Genomic DNA, 18,915 nt, shown 5'->3' on the forward strand with positions numbered 1-18,915 from the left:
GCTGTCCTGGAACTCACTCTGTAGACCAGGCTGGCCTGGAACTCAGAAATCTGACTGTCTCTGCCTCCCAAGTGCTGGGATTAAAGGCGCGCCCCACCACCGCCCGGCATTCAAGCAATCCTTTTAATAAAACTTCCTAAGCAATTTAGTTCTGAGGAAAAATGTATATTTGCAATGAATTTCAGCTAAGGTTCATTCACTTTTTAAAAAATGCTATCTGTAAGCTATAGCACATTATTAAATTTATAAAAAAAAAAAAAAAAAAAAAACCTGAACATTAAAAACAAAACTGCCGCGAAGTCTAGCAGACTTTCTTTATACTGCTTTAAACACTGATTTTTTTTTTTTAAATTAACTAAAAATAAGTTTTAGGCTTGGTTGTGGATATAAAGGGTTTGTAACTGACTCTACTGAGAAGTGATCAGGGGAGAGTAAAGTCAGAAGGGTGGGCAGAGGGTGCACACAGGAAAGGAAATCCACAGCACTGGTGCGCCTCGACTGACCAACTCATTTCACCAAGTCTCATCCCGTACACTGCAAAACCTGCCGCTCACAGGAACACCCCCACCAGCAGGCAAGCCAGCCCTGCCCTTCACATCTGTTTCAGACACTGCCCCGCTACTATTTTTTTTTTAAGGAAAGTATTAAAGAGTAATCTTATATAGAATGCAGTTCATGATTTCATTTCTTCTTCTCTCAGCCTACGGTGACTATGTGGAAGGGAGGGAGCAATTACAACATAATCCACAAAGTCACCCTGAGAGTAACAGACACCCCAGCACTGAGACCATCTCCATGGTGAAAATGCCAAGCTGGGAATGCATCTCACCCTTCCCCAAGACAAGGTGCCTAGAGCTGGGGTCTGAGCAGCAGCCACACAGAGGCGCAGCAAAGACAAACGCTCCCGTAGAGCTTGGTCTGTGAAAAGGGACAGTGGCAGACAGAATTCAAGTGAGCAGGCACCCACCCACGCAGCTGATTAACCTGGAGTAGAGGGAGGACCAGAGAAGGGGTCCTGAAGCTTACACTCCTGGTCAAGAAGGCACAACGGTGTTCACAGTGCAGCACTCCACACTCTGCAGCCCAGGGGAGGCAGCATCAGGCCAGATGTCCCCCACACCTGGAAGTGTGGCCTGACTGAGGACCGCATTACCTCTACAGTGACAATCAACAGTTTCCATCGCTTGGCAACACAGGGATGGAAACACTGTCACTGGGCAGTGAGTGGGACAGAATGAAGGGTGAAACAGACAACACCAACAGCCACAGTCAGAGGCTAATTGTCCACTTCAGCCTCCCTCGCTGATTGTTTTTAATCCATGCTACCGGCTTGGTGGGGGACTTTAGCAGATTTGTGTGTGGTTAGGCACTAGGTTGCAAAATGACCACCTACAGGCTGACCACCAGTGTCCAGTGTGGGCTGAGCGTCAATGCTGAAGCATTTAGGTTGCTTGGCAGGCATGCCTACTTCTTGCTGGCCCACAAGGGATCTATCTGTCTTCCATGCACTTCCCTTATCCCAACTCCAGCAAAGAACAGAAAGTAAACATTTATAAGTAATGAAGGCGAATAAACAAAGCAAGGAACATGGAGATTTTTCACTTTCTAATAGCTCTTGTCCAAAAGGAAATAGCATTTTAGGTCACTACTTCACTCTCAACTAACCAGTGTCCCAAGGTCACAAGACAAGACATAGGAGGTGAGGGCAAGAATCCACATTGAACACTAAAAATACATTCCATGGCCAGTTGAATTCAGAACAGCAAGAAGGTGCCATCCAGAAAGAGGAACAATGTATCCGGGGCAGGCTCTCCCGGGTCTGGGCAGAATCACTTGTTCTCAAACACCAGGGAAGACACTGTGTGGGGCTGTGGCAATGGTTTTCTTGGTGAGGGACAAATCTTCAAAATTCTGTACTTCCTGCTGCTCCACTAGAAAGCCTGCTAGAGCTTCCTGCTGCCGCCTGGGAGTCAGTAGTGGCCCCTGAGGTTTATCTGCTGCTATTAGACAAAGACTGTTTTGTGAGTGCTCCATGGAATACCTCCCAGAGGAGACTGGTCACAAGAAGAGTTGTCTATACAAGCCACAGAGCCTCACATTGTGTTACAGGCATTAGGGTCTAGGACTCATGCCACAGGCAACCCTCAAAAATGTCCAAATTGCAAGCCACACACCGCTGCAAGTAGAAGGCACGTGTCTGTGAGACAGAGGCTTAGAGGGTATTTACAGAACTGTCCACCAGCTTCTGTCCACAGTGCTCCCTGCACGCTGGCAGTGCGTTACGTAAGACACACGGCAAAGCATTTCTTCACAGCGTCCCTAGGAAGGAAAAACATAGAGATGAATGGGACATGAACACTCAAAGACATTTCATTTCCCAGGGTACCTACTATGCTGCTGAGAGGAATAGTGAGGTCGGACCTACTCCATCAAACTGCGGCACCAACATTTCTTAGCAATTTTCTCTGGGGCAAATTATTGATCGTACTCGAGTTTTAAAATTCCTCATCTATCAGTAGGGGTGTGGCCACTTACCCCGCACACTGCTCATGAGGGCTAGTACATGGCAAAAAATAGGCATGTAGCAAATGATAATTACTACCATAATGAGAGAAGAAAGGAAGAGAGAAGGAACTATTAGAGAGACAGGAAGTAGACTGCTGCATTTTCACATCAGCCAATCACAGAATACAATGACATCATTGAGGCGTAGCCACTAGGGCTATTCACTGCTGGCAAGCAGCAGAACCCTTGGAAGGAGCATCTTCAGGTCCCTGGCCCAGGGAGATTTGTGCAGACATTGAGCAGTACTAACAGGCTGCCCAGGACTCAGTGTAACTCGGGTAAGCAAAGAGTGGGTGCTCAGCAGATGGCTCATCTGCCCGAGCAGACCCTTCTCTTCACTACGCCTGGCTGTGTAAGGACACCTAAGCTCTCACCCTCATCCCACTCCAGGTTTGACACTGTGTTCTTGGTGTACAGGAACTAAGGACTCAGGGTCACATGAGGTGAGTGAAACCAACTGCCCGAGCAGGCAAAGGATTTTAACATCGAAAGCCATCAGGAACCATGCATGGTGATGCAGGCTTGCAATGCCAGCACTCAGGGTGCTGAGGCAAAGGATTTTAAGGTTGAGGCTTATTCAGGCTACACAGAGAATTTGTCTTTTAAAAAGAAAAGAAAGGTTTTGTTTTTAATCTAAAAAGACTCTAGAAAAAGACTCTGAAAGACTTTGTTTAAGGTCTGCTACATACTAAAGTCCCAGGAGTGTTCTGTAAAGTAAGGAGGGTTACGGCCCAAACAGGTCCCGAACTGCAGCACACTATGGGATCTGGAAGTTGGGCAGCAAGAGCCCACCTAATTTTGCTTAACCTATTTTACAAACTCACACTGTCTTACAACATTTACAGCTGTGTGATCTGCTCTGTGGACACTGGGAAAACCTATTCTAAAAGCCACACTTAGCGCTCACTTTGTGATCCCTCCCTACTAAAGGAAACATCTATCCGGTCAACAAAGCTCACTAGTTCAAAAGAATTATGTCGTTTCCACCCCCCATCCACGCCCATCCCGATCAATTCAGGACCCCTGAAGGAAGATGCCAAATACCTCCAGTTTCCTGGGTAACTGTCACTGCACTAGGCTTTGTGCCTAGAAAGGTCTGTTCTGGTCAATACCTTAATGGCATAGCTTAGCCCTGGCTGTCCTGGAACTTGCTCAGAAGACCAGGCTAGCCTCGAATTCCATCTGCCTCTGCCTCCTGGGTGCTGGGATTCAAGGCATGCACCACTACAACCAGCAAGAGCCTACATGTTCATTTTCACCGGGCCTGGTAAATTATATAGGCAACTCAGGCACCAAGATATGGTCACACTGTTGCCAAATTGATAAGCACTTCATCAGATGCTCAGATATAGAAGACCTTGGCTTCTTTCACATAGCAAGCTAACTATCGCTGTCTGCAGTCTTCTCCGAATAAGCTTCTCCCTGCCCCAAAGGCAGTATTTCGCAACTCTTACACCTACCCCTGGGACCATGCACAAAAGTACACTTTAATTAGCTTGTTAGCCTCACTCCAAAACACCTTCAAACCAACACCACCAGTAGACCTGGAATGTACAAGACATAATGTCCTACCTCTTCCCCAGCCCCTATACAGTCTTTCATTTCCTCAACACAATTATGGAAAACATTTTTATTACTAGATGACCAAGAAGAATGAAATTAAGTGGCTTCATTAGAATGTTGTCAGAGGCAAAGGTCCTGTGGCTAACTGTGAAAAGCCCACCATCAAAAGTTGTTCTGTAACAAGTTTCCAAACCTCTGAAGATGAGCCGGTTATCAGTGTCTCCTCTGAGTCTTGGTGGTCTAGAGCCACCAAGCTCACTAAGCAGGAAACACTGTCCCCCTAGGATCCTGACCCCACTTTCTCTTTAAACTCTTCTGAAAATTTTCAGAGTGAGGCCCTGTAAGAAAACAGGCAAGCACGAGGGACCCATAGCTCTTGCTTAGTTACACTAAATCGAGTCCTTTCCATCAGAGGAGCATGCCCCAAACACCAGGAACGCAGTCTGGCCAACACATCACTAGCTGAATTGTGATCACTAATGAGATCACGTGGCCCTTACCATTCAGGTGCGTGAACTGTGCCTATCAAGCTCAAAGATTTTTAGTAAAGATAGATAAAGAACATGCATTCTCTGCGACCAAACTAAAATCTCCGAACTATACACCATATCAGGAGCTGGAAGGATGGTCCAGTGGCTAAAAACACTTGCTGCTCTTCCAGAGAACCCAGGTTCAATTCTCAGCACCGCTATGGCAGCTTATAACCATCTGTTAATTCCAGTTCCAGGGGATTCAACCCCCTCTTCTTTTTTTTTTTCAAAGAATTTTTATTTTATTTTATTTTATTTTAGTAATGTTACTATGCCCCATGGTAAAGGTAAGAAAATTAAAAATATGACCTAGTAAAGCTTAGAAATAATCCAGTTTCTCTGGCAAGAAAGGTTTTTATCATCAGGTTAAAAAAAAAAATGTCTAGCTGCAGTCAGCTGAAGACAAAGGAAACACAGAGCAGGTAATTAAAGAAACAAAGCTGTACACATAGTCTACAGCCACATTACCAGTTACTGGAATTCAACCCCCTCTTCTAACCTCCACAGAAAATGCAGGCCGGGTGGTGGTGGCGCACGCCTTTAATCCCAGCACAGGCAGGCAGATTTCTGAGTTCGAGGCCAGCCTGGTCTACAGAGTGAGTTCCAGGACAGCCAGAGCTACACAGAGAAACCCTGTCTCAAAAAACAAAAAACAAAAAAAAAAAAGAAAGAAAGAAAATGCGCACACATGGTAAACAGATATACATGCAGGCAAAATACACATTACAAAATAAATAAATAAGCCTTTTAAAAACTTAAGAGCCCCACGTAAACAAACACATCATGGTTTACAAGTCAAAGAAACCATACATCCAAGTCCACAGTCTTACCTTGCGTATGGTATGTAGGAAAGGCTATACCTACAAAGAAAAACAAACCAAAGATCAGGATGAATGGAGGCCGTGGAAAATCCCCAGCGGACAGCTCCTGAAGCTCTGAGAAACCCAGTGATTGATCCCGACCTGTATGCACTCACGTGTGTGCTCACACGTTACAGAAACACTGTGTCTGCCCTGCGAGTAGCTATGTGGCAGAGGGGAGAAGGGGGCCCATGTAACTACAACCCTCCGACCTTAGCCTTGCTTGTGGTACTGTTTGTTTAACCACACGAGCCAGTAGTGACCACTGAAAACAGGCAGACTCCAGGTGCCCAGATGGTGGTAGAGCTCTATTTGCAGAAAATAAAAATTAATTCCTCAACAATTGTGTTCTAATGCTTTGTAAGTTCTCAAGAGAATTTAACTTCAACCCAGGTGAGATCAGTGTTCTATTTTGCTCCCACTAATTAAAAACAAACAAATAAAAAAAAAAAAAAGTAGCTTGGCACAATGCTTACAATGCTTCAAGAACCCAAGCCACACTGCCTGTAAGAAAAACTATGCAGAGGAGAGACACCTGCCCTGTGTGTTAGACATAAGACAAGCGTAGCAATAATCAGTTCAAAGGGAATCACCATCTTCCTGAGCCCAGGGGAATGCTGACTCCCTGGGACTGGCTTGAAAAGGAGCCATGTATATGCAGAAACCAATTTCTGCACCCAGAAGAAAGCCAGAATATGAACACAAGCCATCAAGCCAGGCCCTTACTAACATCTGCTGGCCAAAGTGTCTCATATTAAAATCAGGCACCATGCTTCTGCATACCTCCCACTCTCCAAGTACACATGCTTATTTACCTGTGAACATGGCCAATTCTGAAAGGCAGTTTGACAGAGTATTTCTAAGTTCAAAGTTCCAAAAAGAAGACTAGATCAAGTTTACACTCTCAAGATCCATTTCTACTAACGAGGTGACCAGGAAAAGTTTATTTAAAAGGCCCACTGGCCTCCCTTTTTCTGCATCCTAGCAGACATTTTATCCCAAACAGAATAATCACACTGGGCTGAATTTTGTCAGACATCGTTACTCATGGATTAAACCTCCAGAGCAACACAGAAATACCTCAGATTAGATACGTACCACCCCCTCCCTCCCCTCCCTCGAATGTTATACGCAGGTTTAAATAACCAAAAATCGACAGTTCCATTCATGGCTTTTAAAAGCCATGTCTCTGGTCACCTTTTAACTAGACTTGGCCTTTGAGTTCCAATTTCCTGGTCTTCACCTGAAGTTCCCCAGAGCCACGGGCCTCCGAGTACACTGCTGCCACACCCACGTGGGTTTTCACTGGCCAGCTCCTGCTCCCTCGGCTCAGATAACAATGCCCTCTGTCTTTCTACAAAATGTATTCCATCACACTCACAGATTTTCTCACCCGCATCCTTCTCTGGTAGTGTCTGTTTGACTCCTGGCCTCTTTATAAGCTCTTATAATACTTCATTGTCTAGGCACTTAACAGACATGAGTAGCTGAGTAATATTTGCACATCTCACAACTAACCATGAGCTCAGCAAAAAATGCTGCGGTCACAAATGAGCAGCCTCTGGTAACCATTCAAGGCCGCTAACGCCACCTGTTGGTGGTGGGCCAAGTCAGCTGGCTGGCTTCTGCCGCCTGCCTTTGCAATAGTGACAGATCTTCAACTCAAGAGCTAATGGGTGTTCCTAACCTTCCCACCCACAACACGTGGGTTCTCCCTCCTTTCCCTCCATGAGTCAGAGGCAGGGCTGGGGACAAGGAAGGGACACTGATGTCACTTACCACGTCAAGGCCAAAGACTGCAAAATACAGAAGATGAGTGCAAGTCCCTTATTCCACTGGAGAAAAAAAATGGCACAGTTACTGGACTGCGTGTGACAAGGGCTATAAATCAAAAAGGTCACAGAAGAGGAAAGTTCACACTTACCAAGAAGGCAGAGCACAGGGTGAGTGCAAAACACAGCTAGAGAGACACAGGAAACACTCATTAATGCCATGCAGTTCAAAACGTTTAACCCATCCAAACAACCGTGCCAGGAAAAGAAATCCAACTCAACAATAAAAACGGATGCAGGCTGAAGAAAAGCAGGCTGAGCTTCTACGTTTCAGCTTTCCCTAAAGGTCTGCAGATGAGAGCACCTTTCTGGCTGAGTCATTCACCCGCCAGCCTTCTCATTCAAAACCACAAACCTCTGCAATTCAGCCCTTGTCAATTCTAGCCTCTGGAGAAAAGGTGTCCGAGAACAAAGGTCAACTTGAGATGTCAGCCTCACAGCCAGGAAGCCTGTTATCAGTTTACCTGTCACCTGACACTGCTCTACGTCCTTTCTTAGACAGTTTTTCCACAACACACTTGTTAGGCCATCTACATCTGAAAGCTGGAAAAAAAAAATAGGTGTTCCAGCCACCTATTGCACCTTTCTGCTCACTCACCTATAATTCCTCAATCAAGGTGCCCTAGGCATTCTCTGTGCCCATCATGGTACTCGGAAAGGACATAAATAAGTGACAACTATAGTCATGGCCTCGGAGAACATTCTTCTATGAATAAATGACATATGCACAAAAAAATAAAATTCAAAGTATGCTGATCAAGTTCAAATCCCACAATACTGATAATTATGCTAGGAATCTAGAGAATGGGGTCTGGAAAGATCTTGACAGCTGTATGGATAACTGGGTCAGAAAAAGAAAGATAAAGTCTGTGTGGCTGGGATAGAAATAAAACCTTCCAGCCATCATGACAGTACAGGCCTGTGATCTTAGCACTCTGGAAAGGGAGCCTGGGGACAGTAGGTTCAAGGCGAATCTAAACAAACTACGAAGCCCTGTGTCAAACAGAAAAGCTAGCAGTGTAGCTCAGAGGTAGAGCATTGCCTACTATGCATGAGGCCATGTTTAATTCCCAGGGTGGAACAGGAAAAGAAAGGTCAGGGTCTCCTAGGATCTACAGAGCCTAGGTGGAAAGCAGTCTGTTCTTACCAGCACCAGGATTGTGGCGATGAGACGCGTAGGCTCAAACATACGCTTCAGCTGCTTCACGGGCCCCATGAGGAAGATGGTACTAAGAGGCAAACACACAAGCCATTACGGGTAGAGCAGAGCCACAGGAGGCCCGGCAGCTACCTCCCCAGGAACTCCTATGGCGGTAACAGGAATAGTACTAGTGTGAATAGCTCCTGCCAGGCACCAGACTCAGGCCTTTTGTGTACTGCCCTCGTTCAATCCATCAAGGACCTCTGAAGTAGGAACAATTAGTACACTCATTTTAGAGAGGAAGCAAACCTCGTTTAGCGAGGTTACATAACCAAGGTCATCCAACTATCTAAGAGCAGGCCATAAGTGCACAGAACATCTCTCTCCACACTGCACACCACCCTCTCTGGAAGGTGCCACTCTGCCTCCCAGACTAGCTACCCAGAGAAGCAAACCAAGACTCAGACTTAGTAACATCTACTACAGTTGCTGGTGTGCCAGCGTACACCCTGCTACGTGCCAGGTGTTACCTATAGCACTCATTTCGCCCCCTCAACCACTCTGAGCTGGGGGTTGCTGCACCTATCTGAGATCACATAGGAAGACAAAGAGTTAGTGCTTAGCCCACATCTACTCTGGAGGCCTCATAGTGTGATTCCGTATGAAGGGAACTCGACAGCTAGCTAGTGGAAGAGCAGTCACAGGAAGGCACGCACAGCTAACACACCAGGTGCAGGCACCAGGCTTCAGTCACACTTCCCTCCATCCCAAAGAAGTGCACAAGGGGCAAACCGTGGGAGCTCCTTACAAGTGACATTCAATACAAGGGACAGAAGATGACATTAACTACAGAGCATTCAAAAACCGCAGTTGTTTGTTGTTGTTGTTGTTGTTGTTGTATACAATATGTCTGCCTCTCTTTGAAGTTAAGCTATTTTCTGAGCTCAAGTGTCCAGGCTCAGAAAATTCTTTACCTAACAGAGTTAGAAGCAGACACAAGGCACACATATATAAAGAGAATCTGGGTAAGGTCAGAAACACTTCATAACACCAAAAAATAGGCCCCTTCACTGCTTCCCCCGGCCCTGCCATGGAGTCTGTCCCTTTAAGAAAAGCTCTTTTGGAGTAGCAACATACATGTATAATTATGCTCACTCTGGAGTATCCATTTAACCCACACTGGAGGCCCAAAGCAAACCCACAGAAGCCAGTATCTGAGAAAGCTTCAAGGGGAACATTTCTGAGAGCCAGCATCTTACTGAAAACTCAAGGTCGGAGAAGGTAAGACCAGCTGGGTATGATGGCACACAAACGGGCAGATCTCTGTGAATTTCAGACCAGTCTCGTCTATGTAGTGAGTTCCAGGGCAGACAGGGCTATGTAGAGACCCTGTTTCATAAAAAAATTAAGCCCAGACCATACATTCCACCATCCACCTGACTCTGCCAGGTAGGAACCATGCTGGAATTTGGGTACAACTGGGGACAAGTGAGGTACACATGCAGGCAGCACGGGGAAAATGTTTCACACAGTGTAAACAAGTCATTGCAACCTGTGCTGCCACATAAGTATAGGCAGGACAGAAGGGGCCCCAGAGGAGGAGGGGGAGGTTACCAGTTCCAGGAAGAAGGCAGGAATCAGCAAAGCTTCTCTCTCTCACACACACACACACACACACACACACACACACACACACACACACACGCACCAGAGGTGGGTGAGATCAGAGCCAGGATCTACCAAATGAGCAAGTTATCTGCCAAACTGGGGAGCAGAGAGGTGGGCAGGACGGCAGACAGCGAGCAGGGCCTGGGAAGAAGCATGGGGATGCCTGGATTCCACCTGCAGAGAAGGGGCAGGGAGTCACAGGGAGGGCTACAAACCAAGACTCCCTAGGCAGAGGTGAACCATCTGGGGAGGGGCAAGAAGGGGGTGGAGAACGCCAACAGAGAAGGACGGAGTAGCTGCATAATGAAGTCTAAGAGCAGTCCAGGTACCGCCTTCTGTAAGAAACTGCCCCTGACTGGCTGATGGTCAGTCAGTTCTCTCAGAGCTTCTCTCCCATTAGCTGCTGTGTCACTGGTTTGTGTCTCTCAGCATGGCTAGCGCGTCCGTTCCACTGTACCTGCCTTTTGTAGTCTCTGAGTCCAGGTCACAGTGCTTACCCAGTAGGCCAAAATCAAGCAGTCAGGGGTAAACAACCACAGGGTCGAGGGAAAAAGCCAGGTAAGAAAAGACATTCGCAACTGAATAATTATGGCTGAGTAATTATGACACATGGGAAAACTTGGGCTCCCTTTCCCACAGGACTCTGAAGTTAATTATAGACACATGGTGGAGGGAGCCCAGTCGGGTTCCTGAAGTGCATTCTGACAGGGCCAGGCCAGCATTGCCCACCAGAGGTACTGTCTGCACAGGTGCAGTTGAAGTATCAGAGTGAACGAGGTCAATCCAGTATCCGTGCACCTGAAGTAGATGAATGAATGGGTGACCTCCTCTGGAAAGCACCCATCATGTGCCTCACCACAGGAAGATGGTCTGGCACCACATGGTAACCAGCTGTCAGTCTCATGGCCACTTGCATGGTAAAGCCCTTTCAGAAGCAACAGCTGCATCTCAGTCACTGAGGGCAGTGAGCAACACACAGGGAGGGCTGGCCACATCGTGTACCCAGGAGAAACTAGTCCGATGCTTTCTGCCAAAGTCCCCTCATACAAAGCACTGGTGACACCATCTCCGCTTTCCCCCAGGGGTGTCACGGGGATAAACGACAACATAAGATGCTTTTGAAATAAGATATAAATGTGATACATGCCAAGTATCTTCTTTCCTGCTTTCTGAATCCTTAAAAACATGGGGCATCCTTCTTCCTTCCTCCCTCAGATGAGATGGATATTTTATTGTTTAATAAATAGCACGTTTGAAAAAAAAGAGACAAGAAAAAAGTTACCTCCCAATGGATGTGATGTTCCCCAGGGTGTAAAACACTGCAAAGAGGCCGAGTCCCTTCCTGGGCACCCACAGCAGAAGAGTGCCCTAAAGGGAAGCAGAGGACATGTGCCTGTGAGCAAAGCGACCCCACCCCCACCCCCTCCCCCATCAGAGCCACACAGTGGCCCTCCCTGCCTCCCATCTCCCTCCCCCCTTATCCACTCCATTTAAGGAAGTGTCAGAGAGAAAAGTAACTGGGCAGAAGGGGGGCTATGGCAGAGAACTAGGCAAAGGCAGAGCACGGAAGGAAATCTTACCAGCAGTGAGCACAGGATCCCTAGAGCAAAGCATGCGATGAAGCCTTTGATTCTGGTGCTCCAGCTCAGCGACGACGCCTCCACAACCTGTAGTTTCAAAACGACAATCATATACATACGCGCACGCTTACTGAAAACAAACAAGCAAACAAAACACAGTTAATTTAGAGATGGTCTTAAAGGGCCAATAGAAATGGTGCTTCCGGCTGGTGAGATAGCTCTGCGGGTAGAGAGGATTGGAGGGTCAGCCTGGAGACCTGAGTTCCTTCCTGGACACCACATAAAGGTACAAGAACCAGGTTGATCTCTGGCCTCCACAAGAGTGCTGCCCCCACACACTCACACACACATACATGCCAAAAAAATTAAGGAAGGAAGGAAGGAAGAAAGAAAGGAGGAGGGAGAACGGAGGGAAGAGGGAGGGAAGTAAGGACGGAAGGAAGGGCGGACGAAGGAAGGGAATATGGAATCCTACACACTCACAGCTACACAACGCCTTCACACACAACCCTTAGTAGAGCTACGAACTCCTATCCAGACCTGCTCTTCCCTTCAGCAGCTTACAGAAGTTTACTGCACCTCAGGTGGGACATCCCCAGAGCAGAGACTTCCTGATTCAAGCATAAGCAGAGGATGACCTTAGCATACACAGCCTTTACTACAGTCCAGGCAGGACAAGCCTACAACTAGAAGGGCGGGGCTCTGCCAGGCAGGGTCGGAGAAGGTCATGGGAGAAGGTGAGGGTCGGACACTGGTCATGTTCTCTTATCTCTCTCACCACCCTTGAAGTCGCTGCGACATTGCCGGGACCTCAGAGGGAGAAGGCCCTCATACATACCAGGGCTCACCCTTGTTACTAAGTCTTACTTACACCGTGCTAGCAACAGCCAAACCGCCCACAGTCAGCCCCAGCCAATTAGTCATTACCATTCCTCTTGAGTCTAAACCATTTTCAGCCTGATTAATGCTTGCTCCAGGTAAAGTTCAAGAGAAGACAAAATTTCATGGAGAGCTCTACTAAAATAGAAAAGTTCGAGAGCAGATCTCAATGGCCCTTTCCCATATCAAAGATGACAAGTGTGCACTAGAGGTCTTTCTGGGCTCTCCATAAGGTACAAGAAGGGTCATTGACCACAGGTGGACACAGGAGGCCGAAACTAAGGGATCAAACCAAATCAGCAGAGCCAGGTCAGCATTTACACACCCAAGCTCCCCTTATGTAGGCAGCACAGCTCACAAAGAGGGTAAAACTGCCTACTACATTGCCACCCAACTGATGGAGGAGGGCAGGTGAGCAGGACCACGCCCTCAGCCCTGACTGGCCCTGGCTCAATGACCTATTTCCAACTTGTCAAACCAGAAGCTGGAAGCTATGAAAAAGAGGCTCCCCAGGTGTGACAGGTATGGTGCAGAAAGGCTTAATCTCCACCCAGGAGAAAGGTATTTAAGTCATCAAAAAGGAGCTCCCTCCCAACTTCCATAGAGTCACAGAGTCATAGAGACACTGCAATGCCCCCACACACACACACTCTGAGAATCCGCAGAAATTTAGAGTAGAGAAGAGAAGAGAAGAGAAGAGAAGAGAAGAGAAGGCACATTTAGGGATAGGAGGGGCTAAGGTGTAGCTCAGTGGTACAATACTTGCCTAGCATAAACAAGACTTTGGGTTCCATCTCTAGAACCTCAAATAGGGGGTGTGCAACATAATCCCTACCTACATTCCAAACATCTGTCCTTATACCATAGATAAGTGTAGTACTCACCCCTCATCAAGGAACAGAGTTCCTTGCAACAGAGACCATTACAAAAAGCCACAACCAATCAAAATACAGAGTTGTAGAGCCCAGTCCCAACTGATAGCTCTAACAGAGCTCCAACACCTAAGGTTCAGGAGTCACTGCAGAAGAAGGGGCAGAAAAACTTTAAGAGTCAGGGGAACAGGCAGGTTGCTGTAAGATTAGGTCTTCTAGAAATGTCAGGAGCTACACCCTTAGAGTCTCACTAAGAAGGCTGCCTAAACATGCCCCTGAACAAGGCAAACATTAATAGGCATGCTAAAGTGGACGGGGGAACTAGGCCTCAACCCTAGACAACCACAGGCAACTATGGAATGCTAGGAGCAGGTGAAACGTCATCCCCGGGGAGCCCACCAACTGGTTATCTAATTCCAAATGATCAGCTGAAAATATACAAGTAACATTATGCAGGCTGAGCAGGTGGTATTATATATTTAGTAGCACATGCACGTACACAAATGTGTGCTCACACACACCATGGCCACCATCACCACCACCAGGTAACAATAGCAGCAGCAACACAAGAACAATAACAAAAGAAAGAGGCCATGAATCTGAAAGGAAGCAAACCGGTGGTAGATACACGAAAAGGTTTGCAGGGAGAAAAGGGGAAGGGGAAATAATGTAATATGTTAGGACCGGACAGCAGAGCCCTGGGTTTCTAAGCAGAGGCTACTTGTCCACCTAGAAGAGTCTGTTTCTTCAACTCCCCTGGCTCTAAAGTAGCCGTGGGATACTGCTACCAGGTACCAGTAGCTGCTACCAGGCTTGACAGGGCCCTAGACAATCAGGTTAGACCTCTTCTGACTAACTCATGTAATTAATCTCCCACCGAGAGCAGAAGGAAATGAACAGCTCCCACTCTTCCCAATCGTGCATGGTGGAGACAACCAAGCCATGGAAAGGAAGAGAGGCGTTTCAGAGCAGTGGTTTAACTGCCTGAGCATCAACACCTACACTTAGAAAGTTCAACCTTTTTCTATTTAGGGGGATAAACTCTAAAGTATCAACATTGAACTAGCCTTGGCATTCGTAACATTCAGAATCTGAGCAAGACGGTGGAGACTCATGCCTTTGAAGACACTAAAATCACCAACAAGAGTCATCCTTATTACCATAGTGATGAGTATCCCAACCTGTCATTCGAGAGACCAGAGTTCAATTCGAAACTGACTGGGAGACTATTAGTGGCCCTTTAGATGGACAGTAGAGGTGGTGGAGCTGGTGGCAGCAAGCAATCCTATCAGGAGGCAGAGGCAAACAGATCTCTCAGTTCCAGGCCAGCATGATCTACAGAGCAAGTTCCTGAACAGCCAGGGCTACACAGAGAAACCCTGTCTGGAAAAAAAAACAAATTAAATAAAATAAAATCATTGGCAAGAGAAAGCATCTCTGCCAAAAAGTATGGCTTTGCTTTCTACCATCAGACAAGAGCAACACTTGGTTCAACAAACATCTCAAGATGACACCATCTAATGCTCATCTAAATGCAACCTTTTCTTTAGTGGTGATACGGCTAGGATAGGGAACAGGGATAATCCACCACCATGTTTCCCACTATATGTGTGTTCTGTCAGGGAAAGAGGAGGAAGCTTTTGTTCCACTTCTTCTAAGTAGACTCAGTAAAATGAGAGTATTTTTTGTCAATTTTTGAAAGCGCATTCATTTGATGGGAAAAAAATCTCTCTCTACGCTGTTGTTTCTGGCAACGCTGCTAGCACAGAGCTTTTTTTTTCAAAAAATCAAAACGGCTTAAAGATTCCCTAGACAGACAGGGAATGTACTCACGAGCTGTCTGACTGGCCGTCATGCACAAAGGTGCCTTTGACTCCAGGATGCCGAAGGAGAGACTATTGCCAGGAGCTATAGTTAAGGACTGCCCAGGGAGGTGAGACTGGTATCCGGTAAGAGAGCAAAGCTGCTTTATCCCTGGGAGGTATGATCAGACACCCTCCCGACCTTCCTAGTCCCAAGAACCCTTTCCAGAAAACAGAAAGCCTATTCTTTCAGAAAGGACTCCACTGAAGCCAGTGTGATTATGAAGACAGGGTGGGGTGGCAGTTAGAAGACTCGGACCATAAGGCTGCTTGTGTGCCTGAGTACTGCCAACTTTAGTGAGGAGAGGACAGATGACAGAAGCCCTCACACTTTTTCGGCTGGCAATTAAAATAAATTAGAAAAAAATTTTTTTGACTTTTCCGGTAACCTCTTACAGGTTATATAACTGAAGAGACTTGAAAGCGCCTCCATCCAGCTAACCACACAAACAGGAATTTAACCACAGAATCCTTTAGTTTTTCCAGGCTCAAAACCATGGAAAGTGTGACCACATTAGTGAGTACTAAAAGAGAGGTGGGGACCTAGTAAGTAATTACCAAGCCAAAACATCGCCGAAGAGGAATCTCATTGGCTACAGAATATTTCCTGGAGTTCAAGCCCTGGAAATGCCACACATTGACGCATATCAACAGCAATCATACTAGGAAAGAGGAAACTGAGAATATTTTCAAACAAGAGTGAAGCCACAATCTTTTAAAAATAGATGTAACGCTGGGTGGTGGTGGTGCATGCCTTTAATCCCAGCACTTGGGAGGCAGAGGCAGGCGGATTTCTGAGTTCGAGGCCAACCTGGTCTACAGAATGAGTTCCAGGACAGCCAAGGCTACACAGAGAAACCCTGTCTCGAAAAACAAAAACAAACAAACAAACAAAAAAATAGATGCAACATATACATGCCTGGGTTGAAGTGGAGATCAAAGCTCTTCACTGTATCCAACAGAGGTATTCACCATTTAGGAAGGGGAGGGGGTGGGGGAGGGACCACTAGGCAAGTTGTTTTCAAATGGCGCTACACTATTCACTCCAGAAGATGACCACCACCTCTCGGTCAACACTCCACCTTCCACCAGTGTCCCCTAAGACCCCAACTTTGTACAAAAGCCAGTTCCTTCTACAGAGCTAGCTTATCTTTACATGATAATGAGGGTCAACTAAGTCTTGGGCTTTCTTGGGCTTCTTCTCATATGAAAGTTCCCAATAAAGCCAGAAATGGTTTGTTTTTAAAGAATGAAAAAAATTAAAACATGCAAATTGCTGATTTGAATTTTAATGATCATGCTGGAAAGCTGCAGCTCCAGAGCCTGACTGCAACTCATCTTGGGCTATCTTTAAGCTCCATCCCCAACCACACTTCCGAAGCAGTCATTTCTTGCCCACCTATGTCTGATGTAACAGTGACTAGCCTACCTGTAACTACTAGGGAAAAACACCTTGAAATTTATTAGCATAACAAGGTTTTAGAATGCCACCTGCGAGCCTCTCAGAGCTGCAGCGGAGATTCCTCCACACTGCCTGCTTACTGCTGCCACCGATGCGTCTGGAAAGTACCTTCATTTCTTAACTTGTTCTGTTACTCTACGAACTTATCAAACTGTTATCATGTTGGAACACTGAATTTGCAGTAACCTGAATCTGTCCTGGGGCCACAGTCACTCGTATTTGGCTTCCAAATAATTTCTTATTCTCTTTGAGGTGCAGTCGTTGTTTTTGCAAAGACAAAACTCAGAACAAAAATCAACCACAGAAGTGAGAGCAGAATGTTGGGAAAACCACAAGAAAAGCAAGTAAACATTAAAGAGGAACTCCAATTTCCAAGGGGAACGGGCTACCTTTGTTCAACGCCCTGCTTTCTCAGAAGGGGAAACTGGGGCTAAGGATACATCAAGTAAAACATAATTCTGTCTTCAAGAAAGGAGATGTAAACAAACTTCCAAAGTACCTAAAATATGACATTCTGAGAGGCTCTGGAGCACGGGGTCTTAGTGAGCAAGTTTCAGAGCCATCAAAGTCCTACTAATAAAACAAACACACTGGCGGTCTCCAGGCGCGCTGGGATTCTATCGTCTAGAAAGTAGCCCCACAGATTCAGAGATCTGATAAGTCCCTGTTATCAGGCGTTCACATAGTTTTACAATTACAAAGCAGTATGCATAAGGTCTGGATCTCACACCCCACAAACTAAACTAGTGCGCGATCCGACGGTGGATCCTTCCACGAAGGCCGCCAGCCTCGCCCAACTCCAAAGGGCTCTCTCCCTGGCCGGTCCGGCTAGGATGGGGAGTCGGGGCCGGGGATCCTGGAGGCCCCGGGGACCCACATTCCCTCTCCACGGGTTTCTGAGGTCTTGCTTCAGAACCTCAAGCCCTTCGGAGGGAATGTTGGAGAGGGTTCGGGAGCCACGCCTTCCACAAAGAGCCCGCGCTGCCACCTGTGGCTGTGTCCTCGCAGAGTTCGGCGCCGCGGGCTGGAGGAGAGCAGGGCGGCGTTCCAAGAAATGCCAGCTTCCCCGGTGCACTCACCTCGGACAGACCGCTTCGGTCCTCCGTGTCCTGGCCGCTCAGCACCTTCTTCAGCTTGTCCATGTCAGCGCCCCGACAACCGCCGCCTTTGGCGTTCGCTCCGCCGACCACTCTTCCGGGTGCGCAGCCACCGCCCCTCCGCCCGCCGCCAACCACGGCGCGCCCCGCCCAGGCACCTGCCCACCTGCCCGCCCGGCATGCCTCGCGCCAGCCACGCCCCCTGAGTGAGCTCCTAGGGGTCACCTGGGGCGGGGCCGAAAGAATTGGGGTGAAGTCGGCCAGGCGATACCTAACCCGAAAGCTGGCTGTGCGCCCGGGCTTCGCAGATTCGTTCCACCGCCCAGCACCACCATGTGCCAGGGCCTGGAAGAACGCAGGGCTTTCACAGACTTAGCCGTGGATGCTGAAGTTAATCCGCTGGTGGTTGTGTGTACACCGCAGATCTATAATTAATTAATTAATTAATTAGTATATGTATATACGTATATATACTTCCACGCCAAGTGGAACAAATCAGTGTGCAACGGGCTGTAGCATTACAACTGTGTGTGTTCATAAAAGCAGCAATTCCTACGTCATTCCTAGGGGAAATGGCTCGGGCGGTATGACTTGGACACCTGAGAACAGATGACAAATGGTGAGGAGAATCAATACTTTCGTATTCCATAAATGCTTTACTTCAATCAGTCTGCAGCACCACCAAGGCTATGGAGCAGAATCCATACGAAGTCATGGGATCGATCTTCCAGACAGGACAGCAATTTGCTCACCTTGCACACAGGTTGCCAGAGATATCTGGAACAATCTTAATCTATGTTAAGATTAAATTGGTTCAGAAAAAGTACTGAGACCCAGGTGTAGCTCAGTGAGAAAATGCTTGCCTAGCATATGCAAGGGGTTTGGATTCAGTTCCCAGGACTGTCCCTCCTTCCCCAAAAAAACGGGAAAGGAGACCACAGAGGAACTTCAGAAACACCTACTAGGTCACTTTACCTCCTCCCTCCTTCCAGAGACTTGCTGGA

The 18,915-nt window shown here is 47.1% G+C and overlaps 1 protein-coding gene across 1 annotated transcript; it reads right to left on the minus strand.

Moving 5' to 3' along the window:
- Nucleotides 1–1,583: 1,583 nt before the first annotated feature.
- On the minus strand, nucleotides 1,584–18,023 carry Sft2d2 (SFT2 domain containing 2). Its single transcript, XM_031387832.1, has 8 exons — nucleotides 17,894–18,023; nucleotides 11,740–11,826; nucleotides 11,442–11,527; nucleotides 8,498–8,579; nucleotides 7,443–7,478; nucleotides 7,298–7,353; nucleotides 5,489–5,518; nucleotides 1,584–2,319 (listed from the first exon to the last, which is right to left on the minus strand). Exons 1-8 carry the CDS (start codon nucleotides 17,954–17,956, stop codon nucleotides 2,280–2,282), a joined length of 480 nt encoding a protein of 159 aa, XP_031243692.1. The 5' UTR covers nucleotides 17,957–18,023; the 3' UTR covers nucleotides 1,584–2,279.
- Between the last annotated feature and the right edge of the window lie 892 nt (nucleotides 18,024–18,915).

The sequence above is a fragment of the Mastomys coucha genome, unplaced genomic scaffold, assembly GCF_008632895.1.
Source record: "Mastomys coucha isolate ucsf_1 unplaced genomic scaffold, UCSF_Mcou_1 pScaffold1, whole genome shotgun sequence".
NCBI classification, from domain to species: domain Eukaryota; kingdom Metazoa; phylum Chordata; class Mammalia; order Rodentia; family Muridae; genus Mastomys; species Mastomys coucha.

What these genes read in the sequence shown, in the direction of transcription:
- Sft2d2 (XM_031387832.1), bottom strand. Translation starts at nt 17,956, where the DNA reads ATGGACAAGCTGAAGAAGGTGCTGAGCGGCCAGGACACGGAGGACCGA. An exon ending in CCCTGTGCTCTGCCTTCTTG is followed by an intron (nt 7,354 to 7,442) that starts GTAAGTGTGAAC and finishes TTTTTTCTCCAG; the next exon opens with TGGAATAAGGGACTTGCACT. An exon ending in TCCTACATACCATACGCAAG is followed by an intron (nt 2,320 to 5,488) that starts GTAAGACTGTGG and finishes TTTCCTTCCTAG; the next exon opens with GGACGCTGTGAAGAAATGCT.